The sequence below is a fragment of the Hemiscyllium ocellatum genome, chromosome 39, assembly GCF_020745735.1.
Source record: "Hemiscyllium ocellatum isolate sHemOce1 chromosome 39, sHemOce1.pat.X.cur, whole genome shotgun sequence".
In the NCBI taxonomy this organism is placed as follows: Eukaryota; Metazoa; Chordata; class Chondrichthyes; order Orectolobiformes; family Hemiscylliidae; genus Hemiscyllium; species Hemiscyllium ocellatum.
In genome coordinates, this window is record NC_083439.1 from 35249762 (window position 1) to 35271187 (window position 21426).

The following is a 21426-nucleotide window of genomic DNA, read 5'->3' on the forward strand; positions in this document are numbered from 1 at the left end:
TTCCTAGTAACTTTACAGTTTTCCATGCGTCCGTGGAAGCTTTATCATGTGACCTCCTAAACCACAAACTGCCCCTCTCGCACATTCCCACCAGTGCTGTGCATCTGCCTGCCTCCTTCCCCCCAGCTCCCCCCACTCCCCCATTCTCCTGCCTTTTCCCTGTGCCTGTGCCTCCTGTTTTTTTGTTTAAATAATTGTTCAATACACTTTTGAGTTACTCCATTGACTGTGCTGCCAGTATATGGCATGGTCGCTCAGTGGTTAGCACCGCTGCCTCACAGCACCAGGGACTCTGGTTTGATTCCAGCGTTGAGTGACTGTGTGGAGTTTCCTCCAGATGCTCCAGTTTCCTCCCACAGTCCAAAGATGTGCAGGTCAGGTGGATTGGCCGTGCTAAATTGTCTGTAATGTTCAGGGATGCATTAGTCAGGGGTAAATGTAGAGTAATGGGCTAGGAGAATGGGATAGTCTTCACAAGGTCAGTGTGGACTTGTTGGACCAAATGGCCTGTTTGCACGCTGTAGGGATTCTGTACCCATAGGCAGTGCACTGCAGTTTTGATGCATTTGCTCCACCCTGAGACTGTCTGCCTGACCTGGGGCTCGAACCCTATACTCTCTGATTCCAAACTGAACCTGGCCAACCATAAGAAGAAGGCACTATCCATTACTCATTGAAAAGCTCATTTAAATGGCTACATGCTGAGCATTCTAAATAATAAACTCTGTCACACAACAATAAAGCCATTCATAATTCATTTAATCCTAATAGCAAGCTATTCCTAAAAACCCATCGTTCATATGTTCAGCACAAGTCAACTAATCAGCTGTTTCTGTCTTCAGGAGATGCTGAAGCTGTCGATTATCGATATGCTTTTTACTGTGGGTAGCATCTTACTCATTGACTTCATTCGAGGGCTGTTTGTGCGATTCCTGAGTGATTGTTGGTGCTGGGATCTAGAGAGTAAATTTGTGAGTATTGTGCAGATTTGGACATTGTAGCATCTTCACCACTTATCGCACTGTGTTCTCACTTTTCATTTCAAATCTCTTGCAGCCTGAGTACGGAGAATTCAAGATTGCTGAGAATGTTTTACATCTGATATATAATCAGGGAATGATATGGTATGTAGCAAAAAAACATATATGAGAGAGTGACCTGTTCCTCGTGGGCCATTGGAACAAACCAATTGCATTGAAACCAAAACATAAGAAAAACACATGACCTTTCAACCCCATAAACCTACTCCACTGTTGAGTTAAATCCTGACTGGCCTATGTCCAAAATGCTGGGAGGTTGAGGTATTTCTGTCCTATTGATGTAAATGCAAGCAACAAAATTGTGAATAATTGGCAATATTATGAGGAAAGGGTTGATAAGGTCAGAGTTTAGTGCAGTTCCCACTAAACCACGGATTGGTTGGAACACTGAAGCAGTCCATTCTGCACATTGTATCTGTGCTAGCCCTCTGAAGAAGCAGCTTATCTCCTGCCACTGCCCTACCTTTGTCCCGTAGCACTACACGGTTTGTCTTTTCAAATAACTATCCAATCCCCTTCTGAAAATCTCAATTGACCACAATCTTAGTCCAGATACTAATCACTCATTTCATGAAAATGTTTCTTCCCCTCATGTCACTATTCCTTCTTGAGGCGATTTACCTTGTATCTGGTCCGCAATCCTTCCATCAGTGAGGACAGATTCTCCTGTTTTACCCTGTCGAGACCCCTCGATGTTTCGAATGCATCTATCACGTTTCTTCTCAACCTCTTCTTCTCGAAGAGCTGTCTCCAATCTATCTCCTAATTGAGGTTCCTCAACCCTGGAACTATTCTCCTTTCTTGCACTTTTCCAAGATGGCAGCACGCAGCAGCATTCGGGCTCTTGGGGCCCATCCACTCCAGATGGTCACTTCCTCCTTTCTTCCTTAACCCTTTTTGTCTGTCTTTTTTTTTCATTGGAGGGGGTGATCTCACTGAGGTGAACAGCCTGAGAGGGATTCTTGACAAGATGGCTGCCTGGCATTGGAGCCAAGCCTAGTTTGGTGGGTGGCAATTATAGTGGAGCTGGGGGCTCCTGGTTGTGGTGGGTCCAGAGCTGGGGGCTCCTGGTTGTGGTGGGCATGGAACAGGGTCCCCCGGCTGTGATGGGCACAGAGCAGGGACCCCCGGTTGTGGTGGGACCTGAGCGGGGACCCCCGGTTGTGGTGGGCCCAGAGCAGGGACTCCTGGTTGTGGTGGGTGCGGAGCTGGGGACTCCTGGCTGTGGTGGGCCCGGAGCGGGGTCCCCTGGTTATGGTGGGCCCGGAGCAGGGACTCATGGTTGTGGTGGACCCGGAGCTGGGGACTCTTGGTTGTAGTGGGCCCAGAGCTCGGGACTCCTGGTTGTGGTGGGCCCGGAGCAGGGACTCCTGGTTGTGGTGGGCCTGGAGCAGGGACTCCTGGTTGTAGTGGGCCCGGAGCAGGGACTCCTGGTTGTGGTGGGTCCAGAGCTGGGGGCTCCTGGTTGTGGTGGGCCCGGAGCAGGGACTCCTGGTTGTGGTGGGCCCGGAGCTCGGGACTCCTGGTTGTGGTGGGCCTGGAACAGGGGACTCCTGGTTGTGGTGGGCCCGGAGCAAGAACTCACTGTTGTAGTGGACCTAGAGCGGGGACCCCTGGTTGTGGTGGATCCAGAGCAGGGACTCCTGATTATGGTGGGCCTGGAGCAGGGACTCCCTGTTGTGGTGGATCCGGAGCAGGGACTCCTGATTATGGTGGGCCTGGAGCAGGGACTCCCTGTTGTGGTGGATCCGGAGCAGGGACTCCTGATTATGGTGGGCCTGGAGCAGGGACTCCCTGTTGTGGTGGGCCCGGAGCTTTGAATGCATCTAACACGTTTCTTCTCAACCTCTTCCTCTCAAAGAGCTGTCTCCAATCTATCTCCTAATTGAGGTTCCTCAACCCTGGAACTATTCTCCTTTCCTGCACTTTTCCAAGGTGGCAGCACGCAGCAGCATTCGGGCTCTTGGGGCCCATCCACTCCAGATGGTCATTTCCTCTTTTCTTCCTTAACCCTTTTTGTCTGTCCTTTTGTTCATTGCCTTCCTGTCAGTAGCGATGGAGGGGGTGATCTCACTGAGGTGAGCGGCCTGAGAGGGATTCTTGACAAGATGGCTGCCTGACCTTGGAGCCAAGCCTAGTTTGGTGGGTGGCAATTGTAGTGGAGTTGGGGGCTCCTGGTTGTGCTGGGCCTGGAGCGGGGACCCCTGATTATGGTGGGCCCGGAGTGGGGACTCCTGGTTGTGGTGGGCCCAGAGCTCGGGACTCCTGGTTGTGGTGGGCCCGGAGCGGGGACTCCTGGTTGTGGTGGGCCCGGAGCGGGGACCCCTGGTTGTGGTGGGCCCAGAACAGGGACCCCTGATTATGGTGGGCCCGGAGTGGGGACTCCTGGTTGTGGTGGGCCCGGATCAGGGGACTCCTGGTTGTGGTGGGCCCGGAGCGGGGACTCCTGGTTGTGGTGGGCCCGGAGCGGGGACCCCTGGTTGTGGTGGGCCCGGAGCGGGGACCCCTGGTTGTGGTGGGCCCGGAGCGGGGTCTCCTGGTTGTGGTGGGCCCGGATCAGGGGACTCCTGGTTGTGGTGGGCCCGGAGCGGGGACCCCTGGTTGTGGTGGGCCCAGAACAGGGACCCCTGATTATGGTGGGCCCGGAGCGGGGACTCCTGGTTGTGGTGGGCCCGGAACAGGGGACTCCTGGTTGTGGTGGGCCCGGATCAGGGGACTCCTGGTTGTGGTGGGCCTGGAGCGGGAACTCCTGGTTGTGGTGGGCCCGGATCAGGGGACTCCTGGTTGTGGTGGGCCCGGAGCAGGGACCCCTGGTTGTGGTGGGCCCGGAGCGGGGACCCCTGGTTGTGGTGGGCCCGGAGCGGGGTATCCTGGTTGTGGTGGGCCCGGATCAGGGGACTCCTGGTTGTGGTGGGCCCAGAACAGGGGACTCCTGGTTATGGTGGGCACGGAGCTGGGGACTCCTGGTTATGGTGGGCCCGGAGCGGGGACTCCTGGTTGTGGTGGGCCTGGAGCTGGGGACTCTTGGTTGTGGTGGGCCCCGAGCAAGGACCTCTGGTTGTGGTGGGCCCGGAACAGGGGACCCCTGGTTGTGGTGGGCCCGGAGCGGGGACCCCTGGTTGTGGTGGGCCCGGAGCGGGGACCCCTGGTTGTGGTGGGCCCGGAGCGGGGTATCCTGGTTGTGGTGGGCCCGGATCAGGGGACTCCTGGTTGTGGTGGGCCCAGAACAGGGGACTCCTGGTTATGGTGGGCACGGAGCTGGGGACTCCTGGTTATGGTGGGCCCGGAGCGGGGACTCCTGGTTGTGGTGGGCCTGGAGCTGGGGACTCTTGGTTGTGGTGGGCCCCGAGCAGGGACCTCTGGTTGTGGTGGGCCCGGAACAGGGGACCCCTGGTTGTGGTGGGCCCGGAGCAAGAACTCACTGTTGTAGTGGACCTAGAGCGGGGACCCCTGGTTGTGGTGGATCCGGAGCAGGGACTCCTGATTATGGTGGGCCTGGAGCAGGGACTCCCTGTTGTGGTGGGCCCGGAGCTTTGAATGCATCTAACACGTTTCTTCTCAACCTCTTCCTCTCAAAGAGCTGTCTCCAATCTATCTCCTAATTGAGGTTCCTCAACCCTGGAACTATTCTCCTTTCCTGCACTTTTCCAAGGTGGCAGCACGCAGCAGCATTCGGGCTCTTGGGGCCCATCCACTCCAAATGGTCATTTCCTCTTTGCTTCCTTAACCCTTTTTGTCTGTCCTTTTGTTCATTGCCTTCCTGTCAGTAGCGATGGAGGGGGTGATCTCACTGAGGTGAGCGGCCTGAGAGGGATTCTTGACAAGATGGCTGCCTGACCTTGGAGCCAAGCCTAGTTTGGTGGGTGGCAATTGTAGTGGAGTTGGGGGCTCCTGGTTGTGGTGGGCCCGGAGCGGGGACCCCTGGTTGTGGTGGGCCCGGAGTGGGGACTCCTGGTTGTGGTGGCCCGGAACAGGGGACTCCTGGTTGTGGTGGGCCCGGATCAGGGGACTCCTGGTTGTGGTGGGCCCGGATCAGGGGACTCCTGGTTGTGGTGGGCCCGGAGCGGGAACTCCTGGTTGTGGTGGGCCCGGATCAGGGGACTCCTGGTTGTGGTGGGCCCGGAGCGGGGACTCCTGGTTGTGGTGGGCCCGGAGCGGGGACCCCTGGTTGTGGTGGGCCCGGAGCGGGGACCCCTGGTTGTGGTGGGCCCGGAGCGGGGTCTCCTGGTTGTGGTGGGCCCGGATCAGGGGACTCCTGGTTGTGGTGGGCCCGGAACAGGGGACTCCTGGTTATGGTGGGCGCGGAGCTGGGGACTCCTGGTTATGGTGGGCCCGGAGCGGGGACTCCTGGTTGTGGTGGGCCTGGAGCTGGGGACTCTTGGTTGTGGTGGGCCCCGAGCAGGGACCTCTGGTTGTGGTGGGCCCGGAACAGGGGACCCCTGGTTGTGGTGGGCCCGGAGCAGGGACCCCTGGTTGTGGTGGGCCTGGAGCAGGGGCTCCTGGTTGTGGTGGGCCTGGAGCAGGGGCTCCTGGTTGTGGTGGGCCCATCAGTGAGTTGGTCCCAGCAGTGAAGAATGGCAGCTCCAGTGTTGGTGGGTGCACCACAGGTGGCAGAGCCGGTATCGCTGGTCTGCTCACTCGGGCCTCACATGGTGGAGGTGGCAGAGTGAAGATGGACTTTCTTTCATCTTTGCCTTTTTGATCTTGAAGCATTCAAATGGCGCTGGATTGCAGCAACAGCTGAAGCTGCTCATTGTGTTTTACTGTGTCACTCATTGTCGAGCACAAGTGACAATGAATCCTCGTTCATTCACTCATTCTCTCCAACGGCTTTCACATCCCTCCAAACATACAGTGACCAGAACTGTGAAGGTGCTTCAGTTGAGGCCAGGCCAGTGTTTTATACAAGTTTCTAATAACTTCCTTGCTTGTGTACTCTTAATGTACAACCAAGGAACATGAATGGGCCACTTGCTCTGACAGTCCAGCAATGGAGCACGCAGCATCTGGCCTCCTGTGCTGGGCCTCATCTATTCCATCTGCTTTTCTGTTTTTTGTTCTTTTCTAGTTTTTTTTTCTTTTCTCCTTTTTTGCTTCTGTTTACCTTCTGGAGAGAGCTCCCTCATAGCAGCATCGGCATCATTGAGGAAGGTGGCGTCATCACAATGCAGAGCATGGCAGTGGTTGGTGTGCACAGGTATTGGACTCTCTTTCAGTGATATCTTTTTTGTATTTTAAATTTATTGTTAAACTTTTCAAAGTGGCACTGGAATCGACAGTGGGAGCCTTTCGCTGTATTACACTGTATTTATAAAATCCAGAGTGTAGGGTATCTATCTACTACCTAAAATATACATGACAATAAAAGCATTCACTTTTTCATTCATTCAATAAGCTGATCTGATTCTAACCTCAGCTTTCCATTCCTGCATATCCCAGATAATCTTTCATCCCCTTGGTCATCAAGAATCTACAAATGTAATGGGTTTTGTGCTGTTCATTTAGGTTTGTGTCTGATGACTTTGTCCAAGGCATCTCTTTTTGTTAAGAATTCACATCCGAAGATGGGTCCGACAGCTCCATCCTGGTGACATTTGTTCCCATCTCACGGTCTCTTGACCCTGCAGCAGCAACTGACAAATGTACCTCTGACAAATGTTAGAATGACTCCAAAACTGCGCACACCTGCAGAGACAATGAAGCCACGTCACATTGATGAGGCGGTTATCAGATTTTGCCACTGCCCACTTCCAAAAAGAAGAATCAGTAACAATTTGAAACTTGAGCAGATATGTGATCATTGTCTCAGCACCTTTTTTGTGGCCCTATATTAAATATTACAAAAGACTGGAATCAGATCAGTAGGGAGAAACCGTAGAACATTGGGAGCACAGATACAGGATTAAATGCTAGAAATGTAGGACAGAAGAAGCATATTCACGACAGAGAGAGTCTGCGGGATATTTTTCAGGGTTATTGGTTGAGAAAGAAATGAAATCAACATTGAAGTTTAGGTATAATGGATGGAGGAAAAAGGGGTGAAAGGTCTGTGCAAAACAGGGCAGCATAGTGTGATTAAGATGAAATGAGTGGTGTGTTCCTGCTTTGTAACTTCTGTGTAATAAACATTCCAGTTGACGCTCTCAACTAAAAATGTATGTCATTGGAAATAAGCAGCAGGTCAGTCAACATCTGAGAAAAGGGACGCCCAATTAATATTTAAGATGTTATGAAAGATTTTGATGAGGGATCTAACCCAATGCAGTTCCTTCCTCCTCAGACACTGACTGTCCGACTGGACATTGCCAGCACATTTTGACTTCAGATTTCCAGCTTTTCTTATTTCCTTCGATCTTTAGGATGGGCGCTTTCTTCTCCCCATGTCTCCCAGCATTCAATGTTCTCAAACTGATCGGCCTCATGTATTTAAGGAGCTGGGCAGTCTTGACCTGTAATGTTCCACACCAGCAGGTCTTCCGTGCTTCAAGGTCAGTGCACTGTGTAAACCCCGTGTTCATGAGGCATGAATTTGTAATGAACATTATTACTTACCTTTTAATTGGGTTAAATATTGAGGTATTAAGAAATCATTAGCTTAATTAGCTCAGTAAAATGCTGCTGATACTTTGTGATCAATCATGTTCCAACTGATATATGATTGTTGCATTAAACACCACTGTTAAAATAATATCCTAATTACATTATTCCCTCATTTCCATATAATTAGTGAAGAAGCTTCACAACTCTGTTCCTCGTTCACTTGATCAGAAGATTATGAACATACTCACTTAATTCAATTCATTTGGGTGTTTATGACTTCCATTTATCTTCTAAGAGTTTTGGAGCTGAGTTCGATATTTGAAGATGTATAATTCCTTGATTCCACAGTCCAGCAGTGAGACTATTTTTACAGGGCTTAGATTAATGACCTAATTATAATGCCGTGAGCCTAACTCCCTTAGAGCAATGAATCCTTGGGAATTGATCTTGTTTAGAAGGCATCTTGACAAAGGATGAGTCGACAGTGAATAGAGGAAGACGTACACCTTAGAGGTAAAAGGTTTTCAGTTCAGAAAGGCATCATGAGGCCGTTAGAGGGACAAAGAGAATTGCTTCCTCTGTCTACAGGAATGGGGACTGCAGGGAGAATGAGCTGCCTGACCGCACCACCATGGTGCAGGGAGCCATCCAAGTGGAGGGAAATGTTGTTGTAGTTGGGGGATATAGACACTGTTCTCTGTGACCAGGATCGAGAGTCCCGCAAGTTGTGTTGACAACCTACTGGTCGGATTCGGGGTATCTCATCTGGGCTGCAGAGGAACCTGGAGTGGGAGGGTAAAGACGCAGTGCTCATGGTCCACATGGGTACCAAGAAGACAGATAGAACTCGGGCAGAGGGTTTGACAACAGCTAGGAGCTAAATTAAAAAGAACAACCAAAAAGTTAATAATCTCTGAATTACGAACTAAACCACAAGCTAATTGGTGCTGGGAATCCCAGCGAATTGCATGATTAGGACTTCAGATGGGCTTTAACCTAAATGAGGTGGGGGGTTCAGTTGGAGGGGAAATTAGAAAACCCACATTGAAGGAGGAGGTAAGAGTGCAGGTTAGTGATGTGGCACACGGTTACCAGACAATAAAGGGAAGGGATGGAACAGGTGAACGCCTATGCACCAAGGAATTAAAAAAGAGTAGGAAAACTTACCTGTAGAACAAACTTAAAAGTTTTGTATCTAAATGCACGAAGCATTCGAAACAAAATTAATGAGTTAATGGCAGAAATAGAAAACAAAAAGGTATGATTTGGTAGCGATTATTGAGGCACGGTGACAAGGAGACCAGGTTTAGGAATTGAGTATCCGAGGGTCCTCAGCATTTCAGAAAGATAGACTGAAAGGAAATGGAGGCGGTGTGGCCTTGCCGGTGCTGTAATGAGAAATGAGATAAGCACGGGAGATCAAGATGTGGAATCAGTCTGGGTAGAAAGAAGGAATAACAAAGAGAAGAAGTACCTGGTAGGAGTAATCTATAGCTCCCCAAAAAGTTGGTCCACAGTGGTGCACAGTATAAACCAGGAAAGAAAGATACAGCAATAATACGGTGATCTTAACAGGCACATAGATTGGAGGGATCAAATTGGCCAAGGTAGCCTGGAGGCAGAGTTCATTGAATGTACTTTAGAGATTGTTTCTTGGAGCAGTATATTGTGGAACTGACGAGGGAGCAGGCTATTCTGGATTTGGAATTGTGTAGTGAGGAGAGATTAACTGATGACATTATAGTTAAGGGTCCTCTAGGCAGTAGTGACCATAGTATGGTAGAATTCAAAATTCAGTTTGGGGGTGAGAAAGTGGAGTCCCACAGTAGTGTCTGGAATTAAACAAAGGAAATTACATTGGCATGAGGTCAGATTTTGCCCAAGTAGATTGGGCAGGAAGGCGAAATGGTAAGACAGCAGATGAGCAGTGGCAGTTGTTTAAGGAGCTACTCAATTCCTCACAACTAAAATATATCCCAATGAGGAAGAAAGATAGTTAAGTGGGGAGGGGGTAAAATCATCCATGGTGAAACATTGAAGTCAAGGACAATGTGAAGTCAAAAGCTGATGTGAACCATAATGCAAGGGCCAGTGGCAGGCTGGAAGATTGGGAAACTTTTGAACATAAACAATAAATAAAAAGAGCTAAAGTAAATTACTTTAGAAAACTAACAGAAAATATCAAAAATGATAGCAAAAGCTTCTATTGGTATATAAAAGGGAAGAGAATCGCTGAGGTGAATGTAGCTCCGTTGGAAGATGAAACTGGAGAGTTAACGGTGGGGGACACTGACCTGGCAGAAATAAATTCTTTACCTCAGTTTTCACCAGTGGAACTCCTGTTCAAACAGGCAAACCATAGGCAATAGAAAGGATAGAACTTGGAACAATCAACATCGATAGGGAAAAGGTATTCAGCAAACTATTAGGATTGAAGACAGACAAGTCCCTTGCACTGATAGCCTACATCCGAGGGTGCTGAAGGAAGTAGCAGTGGAGGTAGTGGATCCATTGCTTACAATATTCCAAAATTCCCTGGACACAGGAAAGGTTCCATGGATTTGAAAATGCTAATGTAGCACCCTTTTTCAAAAAGGGAGAGAGGCAGTAAGTGGGAAATTACAGAGAAGTTAGTTTAACATCTGGTGTTGGGGAAGTGTTAGAATCAATTACCAAAGAAGTGATATCAGGACATGTGGAGGGTCCATCAGAGTCAGCCTGGTTTTATGAAGGGGAAATCATGTTTGACTAACTTGCGAGAGTTTTTCAAAGATGTAACAAGCAAAATAGATAATGGGGATCCTGTAGATGTAATATATCCAGACTTCCAGAAGGTGTTTGATAAGGTGCCACACAAAAGGTTAAAGAGATTAGGGTCATTTATGAGCTTGGATAGGTGACTGGCTGATGAACAGAAGAGAGAGAGTCTGGGTAAATGTTTTTTTTATGACAAGAAGTAACTAGTGGGGTATCACAGGGTTCAGTCTTTAGGCCTCAAATATTTACACACTACATTCATGACATGGATACAGGGATGGAAAGCTCTGAAGCCAGATTTGCAGATGGCACAAAAATAAGCAGGATGGTAAATTGCAGTGAGGAAATAAGAACCTTGCAAATGAACCTTGTGAATGAGATCGGCGGGCAGTATATCGTTCGGGTTATTGATTATTCGGTTAATCAATTCAATGCCTTTGCTCTGGGGCTCGGAGTTTAGCAGGAGACTAGCACCAGCACACAGTGCGCGAAACCCCCTCCCCAACAGCAACCCAAACCCCACCTCTTGCCCACAACCAGCTGCCCTGACCCCGTTCCCCACCCCCCACAACCCGGTCCTCCGAACCCGCCCGCACACAATCACGTATTCCAACCCCATCACCCCCACCCACAACTCCGTCCAACACCGATCCCCGCCCCATCCAACCCAACACCCTGCCCCCAATCCGATTCCACACCGCGCCCCAACACACAGCGCGTGAGCCCCTGCCCCCAGTACCACCCCCTCACCGCCCCCAGAACCCTGTCCAACACCATCCCCCCACCCCCAGAACCCTGTCCAACACCACCCCCCCGCCCCCAGAACCCTGTCCAACACCACACCCCCGCCCCCAGAACCCTGTCCAACACCACCCCCGCCCCCAGAACCCTGTCCAACACCAACCCCCTGCCCCCAGAACCCTGTCCAACACCAACCCCCTGCCCCCAGAACCCTGTCCAACACCAACCCCCTGCCCCCAGAACCCTGTCCAACACCACCCCCTGCCCCCAGAACCCTGTCCAACACCAACCCCCTGCCCCCAGAACCCTGTCCAACACCATCCCCCCACCCCCAGAACCCTGTCCAACACCATCCCCCCACCCCCAGAACCCTGTCCAACACCAACCCCTGCCCCCAGAACCCTGTCCAACAATGGCCCCTGCCCCCAGATCCCTGTCCAACACCGCCCCCCCGCCCCCAGAACCCTGTCCAACACCGCCCCCTGCCCCCAGAACCCTGTCCAACACCAACCCCCTGCCCCCAGAACCCTGTCCAACACCGCCCCCTGCCCCCAGAACCCTGTCCAACACCGCCCCCCGCCCCCAGAACCCTGTCCAACACCGCCCCCTGCCCCCAGAACCCTGTCCAACACCAACCCCCTGCCCCCAGAACCCTGTCCAACACCACCCCCTGCCCCCAGAACCCTGTCCAACACCAACCCCCACCCCCAGAACCCTGTCCAACACCAACCCCCACCCCCAGAACCCTGTCCAACACCAACCCCCGCCTCCAGAACCCTGTCCAACACCGCCCCCTGACCGCCCCCAGAACCCTGTCCAACACTCACCACCCACCCCCAGAACCCTGTCCAACACCCACCACCCACCCCCAGAACCCTGTCCAACACAACCGCCCCACCTTAGAAGCCTGTCCAACACCGCCATCCCCGCTCGCCCCCACCACCCTGTCCAACACCCACCTGCCTGCCCGCCCCCTGAACCCTGTCCAACACCACGCCCCCCACCCGCCCCCAGAACCCTGCCCAACACCGCACCCCCCAAGCACCCCCAGAACCCTGTCCAACACTACCACCCCACCCGCCCCACAATCCTGTCCAACACTGTCCCCCGCCCGCCCCCAGAATCCTGTCCAACACCACCCCCCGACCCCAGAACCTTGTCCAACACCATGCCACCCCGCCCGCCCCCAGGATCCTGTCCAACACCAACCCCCGACCCCAGAACCCTGTCCAACACCACCCCCCGACCCCAGAACCCTGTCCAACACCACCCCCCGGCCCCAGAACCCTGTCCAACACCATGCCCCCCCATCCACCCCCAGTACCCTGTCCAACACCGCCTCCCCGCCCCCAGAACCCTGTCCAAGACCGCACCCCCGCCCAACCCTAAAACCCTGTCCAAAACCATCCCCCGCCCCCAGAACCCTGTCCAACACCCACCCACCCTTAGAAGCCTGTCCAACACCACCATCCCCGCTCGCCCCCAGAACCCTGTCCAACACTGTCCCTGACCGCCCCCAGAACCCTGTCCAACACCACCCCCCGCTCGCCCCCAGAACCATGTCCAACACTGTCCCTGACCGCCCCCAGAACCCTGTCCAACACCACCCCCCGCCCGCCCCCAGAACCCTGTCCAACACCACCCCCCCGCCTGCCCCCAGAACCCTGTCCAACACTGTCCCTGACCGCCCCCAGAACCCTGTCCAACACCACCCCCGCCCACCCCCAGAACCCTGTCCAACACTGTCCCTGACCGCCCCCAGAACCCTGTCCAACAACACCCCCCGCCCGCCCCCAGAACCCTGTCCAACACCACCCCCCCGCCTGCCCCCAGAACCCTGTCCAACACCACCCCCCGCCCGCCCCCAGAACCCTGTCCAACACCACCCCCCCGCCTGCCCCCAGGACCCTGTCCAACACCATCCCCCGCCCGCCCCCAGAACCCTGTCCAACACCACCCCCGCCTGCCCCCAGAACCCTGTCCAACACCGTCCCCCGCCCGCCCCCAGAAACCTGTCCAACACCACCCCCCACCTGCCCCCAGAACCCTGTCCAACACCGTCCACACCCCCGCCCCCAGAACCCTGTCCAACACCGTCCCCTGGCCCCAGAACCCTGTTAACACCAACCCCCTGCCCCCAGAACCCTGTCCAACACCGCCCCCTGCCCCCAGAACCCTGTCCAACACCAACCCCCGCCCCAAGAACCCTGTCCAACACCGCCCCCTGCCCCCAGAACCCTGTCCAACACCAACCCCAGAACCCTGTCCAACACTGCCCCCTGTCCCAGAACCCTGTCCAACACCGCCCCCTGCCCCCAGAACCCTGACCAACACCAACCCCCGCCCCCAGAACCCTGTCCAACACCGCCCCCTGACCGCCCCCAGAACCCTGTCCAACACTCACCACCCACCCCCAGAACCCTGTCCAACACCCACCACCCACCCGCAGAACCCTGTCCAACACAACCTCCCCACCTTAGAAGCCTGTCCAACACCGCCATCCCCGCTCGCCCCCACCACCCTGTCCAACACCCACCTGCCTGCCCGCCCACAGAACCCTGTCCAACACCACGCCCCCCACCGCCCCCAGAACCCTGCCCAACACCGCACCCCCCAAGCACCCCCAGAACCCTGTCCAACACTACCACCCCGCCCGCCCCACAATCCTGTCCAACACTGTCCCCCGCCCGCCCCCAGAACCCTGTCCAACACCACCCCCCGACCCCAGAACCTTGTCCAACACCACGCCACCCCGCCCGCCCCCAGGATTCTGTCCAACACCAACCCCCGACCCCAGAACCCTGTCCAACACCACCCCCCGACCCCAGAACCCTGTCCAACACCATGCCCCCCATCCACCCCCAGTACCCTGTCCAACACCGCCTCCCCGCCCCCAGAACCCTGTCCAAGACTGTACCCCCGCCCAACCCTAAAACCCTGTCCAAAACCATCCCCCGCCCCCAGAACCCTGTCCAACACCCACCCACCCTTAGAAGCCTGTCCAACACCGCCATCCCCGCTCGCCCCCAGAACCCTGTCCAACACTGTCCCTGACCGCCCCCAGACCCCTGTCCAAAACCACCCCCCGCCCGCCCCCAGAACCCTGTCCAACACCACCCCCCGCCTGCCCCCAGAACCCTGTCCAACACTGTCCCTGACTGCCCCCAGAACCCTGTCCAACACTGTCCCTGACCGCCCCCAGAACCCTGTCCAACACCACCCCCCGCCCGCCCCCAGACCCCTGTCCAAAACCACCCCCCGCCCGCCCCCAGAACCCTGTCCAACACCACCCCCACCCGCCCCCAGAACCCTGTCCAACACCGTCCCTGACTGCCCCCAGAACCCTGTCCAACACCACCCCCCGCCCGCCCCCAGAACCCTGTCCAACACCACCCCCCGCCTGCCGCCAGAACCCTGTCCAACACTGTCCCTGACCGCCCCCAGAACCCTGTCCAACACCGTCCCCTGCCCGCCCCCAGAACCCTGTCCAACACTGTCCCTGACCACCCCCAGAACCCTGTCCAACACCACCCCCCGCTCGCCCCCAGAACCCTGTCCAACACCGTCCCCCGCCCGCCCCCAGAACCCTGTCCAACACCGTTCCCCGCCCGCCCCCAGAAACCTGTCCAACACCGTCCCTGACCTCCCCCAGAACCCTGTCCAACACGGTCCCTGACCGCCCCCAGAACCCTGTCCAACACCGTTCCCCGCCCGCCCCCAGAAACCTGTCCAACACCGTCCCTGACCTCCCCCAGAACCCTGTCCAACACGGTCCCTGACCGCCCCCAGAACCCTGTCCAACACCACCCCCTGCCCACCCCCAGAACCCTGTCCAACACCGCTCCCCGCCCACCCCCAGAACCCTGTCCAACACCGCTCCCCGCCCACCCCCAGAACCCTGTCCAACACGGTCCCTGACCGCCCCCAGAACCCTGTCCAACACCGTCTCCCGCCCGCCCCCAGAAACCTGTCCAACACCGTCCCTGACCTCCCCCAGAACCCTGTCCAACACGGTCCCTGACCGCCCCCAGAACCCTGTCCAACACCACCCCCCGCCCACCCCCAGAACCCTGTCCAACACCGCTCTCCGCCCACCCCCAGAACCCTGTCCAACACCGTCCCCCGCCCGCCCCCAGAACCCTGTCCAACACTGACCCTGACCACTCCCAGAACCCTGTCCAACACTGACCCTGACCGCCCCCAGAACACTGTCCAACACTGACCCTGACCGCCCCCAGAACCCTGTCCAACACTGTCCCTGACCACCCCCAGAACCCTGTCCAACACCACCCCTTGCCCGCCCCCAGAACCCTGTCCAACACCACCCCTTGCCCGCCCCCAGAACCCTGTCCAACACCACCCCTTGCCCGCCCCCAGAACCCTGTCCAACACGGTCCCTGACCGCCCCCAGAACCCTGTCCAACACCGTCCCCCGCCCGCCCCCAGAACCCTGTCCAACACAATCCCCGCCCGCCCGCAGAACCCTGTCCAACACCACCCCCCACCCACCCCCAGAACCCTGTCCAACACCATCCCCCGCCCGCCCCCAGAACCCTGTCCAACACCACCCCCCGCCCACCCCCAGAATCCTGTCCAACACTGTCCCTGACCGCCCCCTGAACCCTGTCCAACACCACCCCCCACCCGCCCCCAGAACCCTGTCAAACACCACCCCCCGCCCGCCCCCAGAACCCTGTCCAACACCGTCCACGGCCCGCCCCCAGAACCCTGTCCAACACCACCCCCCGCCCGCCCCCAGAACCCTGTCAAACACCACCCCCCGCCCGCCTCCAGGACCCTGTCAAACACCACCCCCCGCCCGCCCCCCGAACCCTGTCCAACACCACCCCTTGCCCGCCCCCAGAACCCTGTCCAACACCGCCCCTTGCCCGCCCCCGGGGCAGCCGGCCCGTACACCAACAAGACTGCTGACACACGCAACTTTTTGCTGCAACCTTTTGTCAGATTCTACCTGTGCCCTGTACAGGACAATGTTGGTCAGATTATCTGGGGAAGGGGGGGTTTAGGGTTTACTCCTTTGTAGAGCTCGAGAGAAAGTGTGGGGGGAGAGAGAGAGAGAGGGCGGGAAGTCAGTCATTTGGAGACCGTGCCTATTTAAACACTGTCAGCAAAAGACCCGATCACTGTTGGAAACGCGTCTTTGATGTAATGTTTCTATCAGGACCTCAAGATCTCCTTTGGATAATCCACTATTCGGATAATTGATATTCAGATAATCGAGATGCCTCTGTAGATAGGTTAGGAGAGTGGGCCAAATGTGGCAGATGTAGGTTATGTGGATAAGTATGAGGACATGCAGTTTGGTCAGAAAAATGGAAAGGCGATCTATTATCTAAATGGGGAGAGATTTCGGGGTGCTCTGGTGTAGAGGGATTCAACTATCCTTGTTCATGAGTCACAGAAAACTAGTACGCAGGTATGTAGACAATAAAGAAAGCAAATGAAAGGTTAACTTTTATAGCTAAAGGAATAGAGTATAAAGGTAATGTTAAAATATGAGGGAATATTGTTGCAACTATACAAGGGATTGATGAGACCGCACATGGAGTATTGTGCACTGCTATGGTCCCCTTATTTGAGGAAAGATGTAGTGGCATTGGAGGCCACTCAGAGGAGGGTCACTAGATGAATCCCAGAGATGAGGGGTTTGTCATATGAAGAGAGATTGAACAGCTTAGGCCGATACTCTCTGAAATTTAGAAGAACGAGGGGAGATCAAATTGAGGCGTTCAAGATGATTAAAGGTGTGGATCAAATAGACATGGAGCAGATGCTTCCACTTGTGGGGCATTCCAGGACGAAGGGTCATAGTCTTCGGATAAGGGGTAACAAATTTAAAACAGAGTTTAGGAGAAACTACTTCTCCCAAAGAGTTGTGAATCTGTGGAAATCACTATCCCAAAGTACTGTGGATGCTGGGACAGTGAGTTAATTTAAGGAGGGGTTAGACAGAGTTTTAATTGGTAATGGGTTTAAGGAGTATAGAGAGAAGGCAGGGAAATGGAGGTGAGGAGCATATCAGCCATGATCGAATGGCAGTGCAGACTCAATGGGCCGAATGGCCTAATTCTGCTCCTCTATCTTATGAATGTATGTGTCAGGATTGTCTTGGTGGGCCGAAGGGTCTGTTCCTGTGCTGCACTGTTCTTTTTTTCATTTTCTTTGTTGAAACCATTCAAGTGTAGAAACCAGAGGGAATGTGGTATTGATGGTAGGTGACAGTGTAGAGCAGGATATTTCCACTGTTCTCTGTCACTAACAGAGAGAGTCCCAACGGTGGTGTTGTCTGCCTGATCTCAGGGTGTAGAATATCTGCTCAGGGCTAGAAAGGGACTTGCACTGGAATGGGGAGGATGCGGTGGACATGGCCCATGCAGGTTTGAATGCCGGTAGGAAAGATGGCCTGCCTAGAGACTGTTAGGAGGTGGCACTAAATTAGAAAGCATACCTCAAAGTTTACAAGGTCTGGATTCTTTTTCAACAAAATCTCTTCACCTATCCCACCAATATTTTTACTCCTGGATCGGTTCAGATTTAAATATGGAGACCCTCGATGAAGTAAGACATTGATTTACAATCTGTTCCTGATTTTCTTTCCTTTTAGCTGAGTGTAAATTGTAAAATGTGAATTCGCGTAGGCTATTAGTGAGATGAGTGGGGATTTTGATTCTGGGTTTCATTTAGTCAAGCAGCAAGCTACCCACCTAACCACCAGCCCACGCTCCCCAAGTTAATTCATGCTGGAAAGGCTCATTGACAGTCTTCCGGTCCCAATGCTAAGTAAACCCCTCAAACAGGCAATTAATGCCCAGTTGGCCTCTTCTCACAGTTGTTGGCATTAACCCAGTAGCAGCTGGGCCTTGTGCTGTGTGGGGAGCCTAAGGTTTGTGAGTGTCCTAACAGCAGAACAACACCACTCTCAGTCTTGAGTGAAACTATGCTTTCACCCCGTGTTCCTGATCCTGTGAAGGCCCACTCTCAACTGCCTGAGTTGCATGTAGCACCAGTGTGGGTCTTTCTCACTGTCCAGATCCAAGACCCCTGTCACCTCCATAAAGCTCCTCCCAAGGGATGGGAACTTTAAAATCGACAATTGCCAATCTGGGAACTGAGGTAGACCAGTGAATAGAGTGAGAGGTGAAAAGGGGGATACTATGAATTGAGATTTGAAGGACAATTCAAGGTGACATCAAATTTTCAGAGTGGTCAGGAGTGTATCAGGAAGGTCAAAACCAGAGATAACAAAAGTGTAGATGAAGGCTCCAGCAATGCCCCTAGATTTAAAGAGTAGCTTATGTCTGTGCTCTCTCTCCTCAAGTGTAAAGCAAATGTTAATCCAGCTCTTGCTCTGATATAGTCGTTGTTTTGGTCAGAGTTTATTCCACTTGCCTTGCATAGGTTTGACAACCAGAAGAAACCGACTTAAGATCACTGGTAAAAGAACCAAGGGACAGAAAGCAAGAGGTACCTTCAACCAGTGAGTCACTCAGATTGGGAACGGAAGTGAATAGGCACAGTTCAAAAATAATATTCAAATCATTAGGAAAGGAGAAAAAAAAATGGCAGGGCCGACCCGAAACACTAGGAGAATAGGATCACCCTTTCACAGAGCTGGTATGAAAGGCTAAATAGCTTCCTTTTATAATGTTCTGGTTTATGTAGACAAGGATATAATCTCTTTGAATTTCTTACCTCATCTGAAGATTTGTTATTCTTGAATGTGTTTTCCCCCTAAGTCCTCGGGGTCTAAATCAAGCGGGTTATTCCCAGAGAATGGGGATCATTTAGCCCTCATTCTCACTGGGACAGAGCTGTGAACTTTGGTCACCAAGTTGGATAAAGTGAGTGAGTACTGAGTACTTTGACTGAAGATAACTTCATTGAGACCACACCATAGCATCAGTCCCATACAATGGAGACCTGGATTATGAGGTGGGAGTTTTCTGTTTGGATGAAAGATGAACAACTTGAAATGTTTGTTCTTTCTCTCCACACATGTTGCCAGAGTATTTATGTGTCTTTCTGTTTTTGTGTCAGATTTTCAGCATTTATAGTCTGTTGTTTTCAGATCTAAGAATGATTTTAACTGCCTGAAAATTGGGAGTCATAGAGTTGTACAGCATGGAAACAGACACTTCAGTCCAACTTGTCCATGCCAAGCAGATATCCTAAATTAATCTAGTCCCATTTGCCAGCTCTTGGTCCATACCCCTCCAAACCATTCCTATTCATATCCCCATCCAGATGCCTTTTAAATGCTGTAATTGTACCAGCTTCCACCACTTCCTCTGGCAGCTCATTCCATACACATACCACCCTCTGCGTGAAAAAGTTGCCCTTTGGTACCCTTTCAAATCTTTTCCCTCTCATTGTAAACCTATGACCTCTAGGTTTGGACTCCCCCACCCTGGAAAAAAAGACCATGGCTTATCCATGTCCCTCATGATTTTATAAACCTCTATAAAGTCACCCCCCAGCCTCTGACACTCCAAGGAAAATAATCCCAGCCCTATTCAACCTCTCCTTATAGCTCAAATCTTCCAACCCCGACAATATTCTTGTTAATCTTTTCTGAACCCTTTCAAGTTTAGCAATATATTTCCTGTAGCAGGGAGACCAGAATTGCATGCAGTATTCCAATAATGACCGAGGCAACTTCCTGTACAGCCGCAACGTGACTTCCCAACTTCTATAGTCAATGCACTGATCAATAAAGGCAAACATACCAAGTGTCTTCTTCACTATCTCATCTACCTGTGACTCCACTTTCGAGGAACTATGAGCCTGAATGTCAAGGTCTCTTTGTTTGACAACTCTTGCCAAGACTGCCCACTCAGCCGATAGGACCTGCCCTGATTTGTCTTATCAAAATTGAACACCTCAAATTAGTCTAAATTAAACTCCATTTGCCACTCCTCAGCCCATTGGCCCATATGACCAAGGTCCCATCGTATTCTGAGATGCCCTTTATCACTGTCCATTCCACCTCCAATTTTGGTGTCATCTGCATACTTATGAACTATGCCTTCTCCGTTCACATCCAAATTATTTACATAAATGACGAAAAGCAGTGGACCCAGCACCAATCATTGCGGCACACCACTGGTCACAGGCCTCCAATCGAGTCCAGTCCTCTGCCACCAGCCTCTGCCTCCTATCTTTAAGCCAATTTTGTCTCCAATTGGTTAGGTCTGCCTGATCCAAAGGCAGTGATTTCTCCCCCCAATTTGTTTCATTGTGTCAGTGAATTACGTTCCACAGTGAGAGTGGGGGCCCCATGATAGTACCCAGTGTTGCATCAGTCATGATAAACAGCAAACAGATCTAATGAACTGTGCATTTTCTTTCCTCCCAGATCTAACAATTTCTACCTGGCCATGACTCTGTTCATGCTTTTCTTGTGTATGCTACCAACTGTCTTTGCTATTGCGAGATACCGACCCTCTCCTAGCTGTGGGCCATTTAGGTAACAGACTTTTGACAAAAAGGTTTTCACATAAAGGTTCTTATTGTCAACGATAGAACAGGAAACCCTGTTCGTTGAGAGCCATTACAGCAATGTTCATCCTGATTTTGTTCTCCTTCTTAAACAGTGGTCAAGATAAAATTTATGACATTATATCAGAGACAATCGTCAATGATTTCCCTGGCTGGTTTAACACCATGATGAGTTATGTCACCAGCCCTGTGGTGGCTCTCCCTGCACTCCTGCTGCTCTTGTAAGTACAGACTTGGCTCTGTGAGACTATATTTATGGCTCTTTACATGTCGTAAACTTTGCAACCTTTATTGTCCCTTGTGTGCAAAGTACAATGAAATGACTTACCATTAAAAAGCCCCTGGAAAGGATGAGAGGAATGAGTGAGGTACTTGTTATTTCTACCATTTGATATTTCGACAGAGAGAGGCAATGACAAAATTGCATTTTCTTTTGCATGTTTTGGTGTTGTGGAAATGTCATTAGACTAGTAATCCAGAAGTTCAGGCTAGTGATTTACCACATGGTTGCTCAGTAGTTAGCACTGCTGCCTCACAACACCAGAGACCCGGGTTTGATTCCACCCTCAGGCGACTGTCTGTCTGTCTGTCTCTGTGGAGTTTGCCATTCTCCTTGTAAGGTGTGTGTTTCTGTCAGATGCTCCAGTTTCTTCCAACAGTCCATAAAAGTGTAGGCTCCATGGATTAGCCATGGGAAGTGCAGGATTCCGGGGAGACGGTGAGATGCTCTTTGGAGGGTTGATATAGGACTCGATGGGCCTCTTCTTGTACTTCAGGGATTCAATGATTCTGGGAACATGAGCTCAAATCCCACCATGGGAGATGGTAA

The 21426-nt window shown here is 52.7% G+C and overlaps 1 protein-coding gene across 1 annotated transcript in view; it reads left to right on the forward strand.

Annotated features, from left to right (window-relative positions):
• The window catches only part of LOC132834227 (transmembrane channel-like protein 3), a 72240-nt gene that overhangs the window by 28617 nt on the left and 22197 nt on the right, over positions 1-21426 (forward strand). The window contains 5 exon segments of the mRNA XM_060852889.1: positions 843-971; positions 1057-1124; positions 7400-7528; positions 20455-20565; positions 20693-20818. Coding sequence (XP_060708872.1) covers positions 843-971; positions 1057-1124; positions 7400-7528; positions 20455-20565; positions 20693-20818 — 563 coding nt within the window.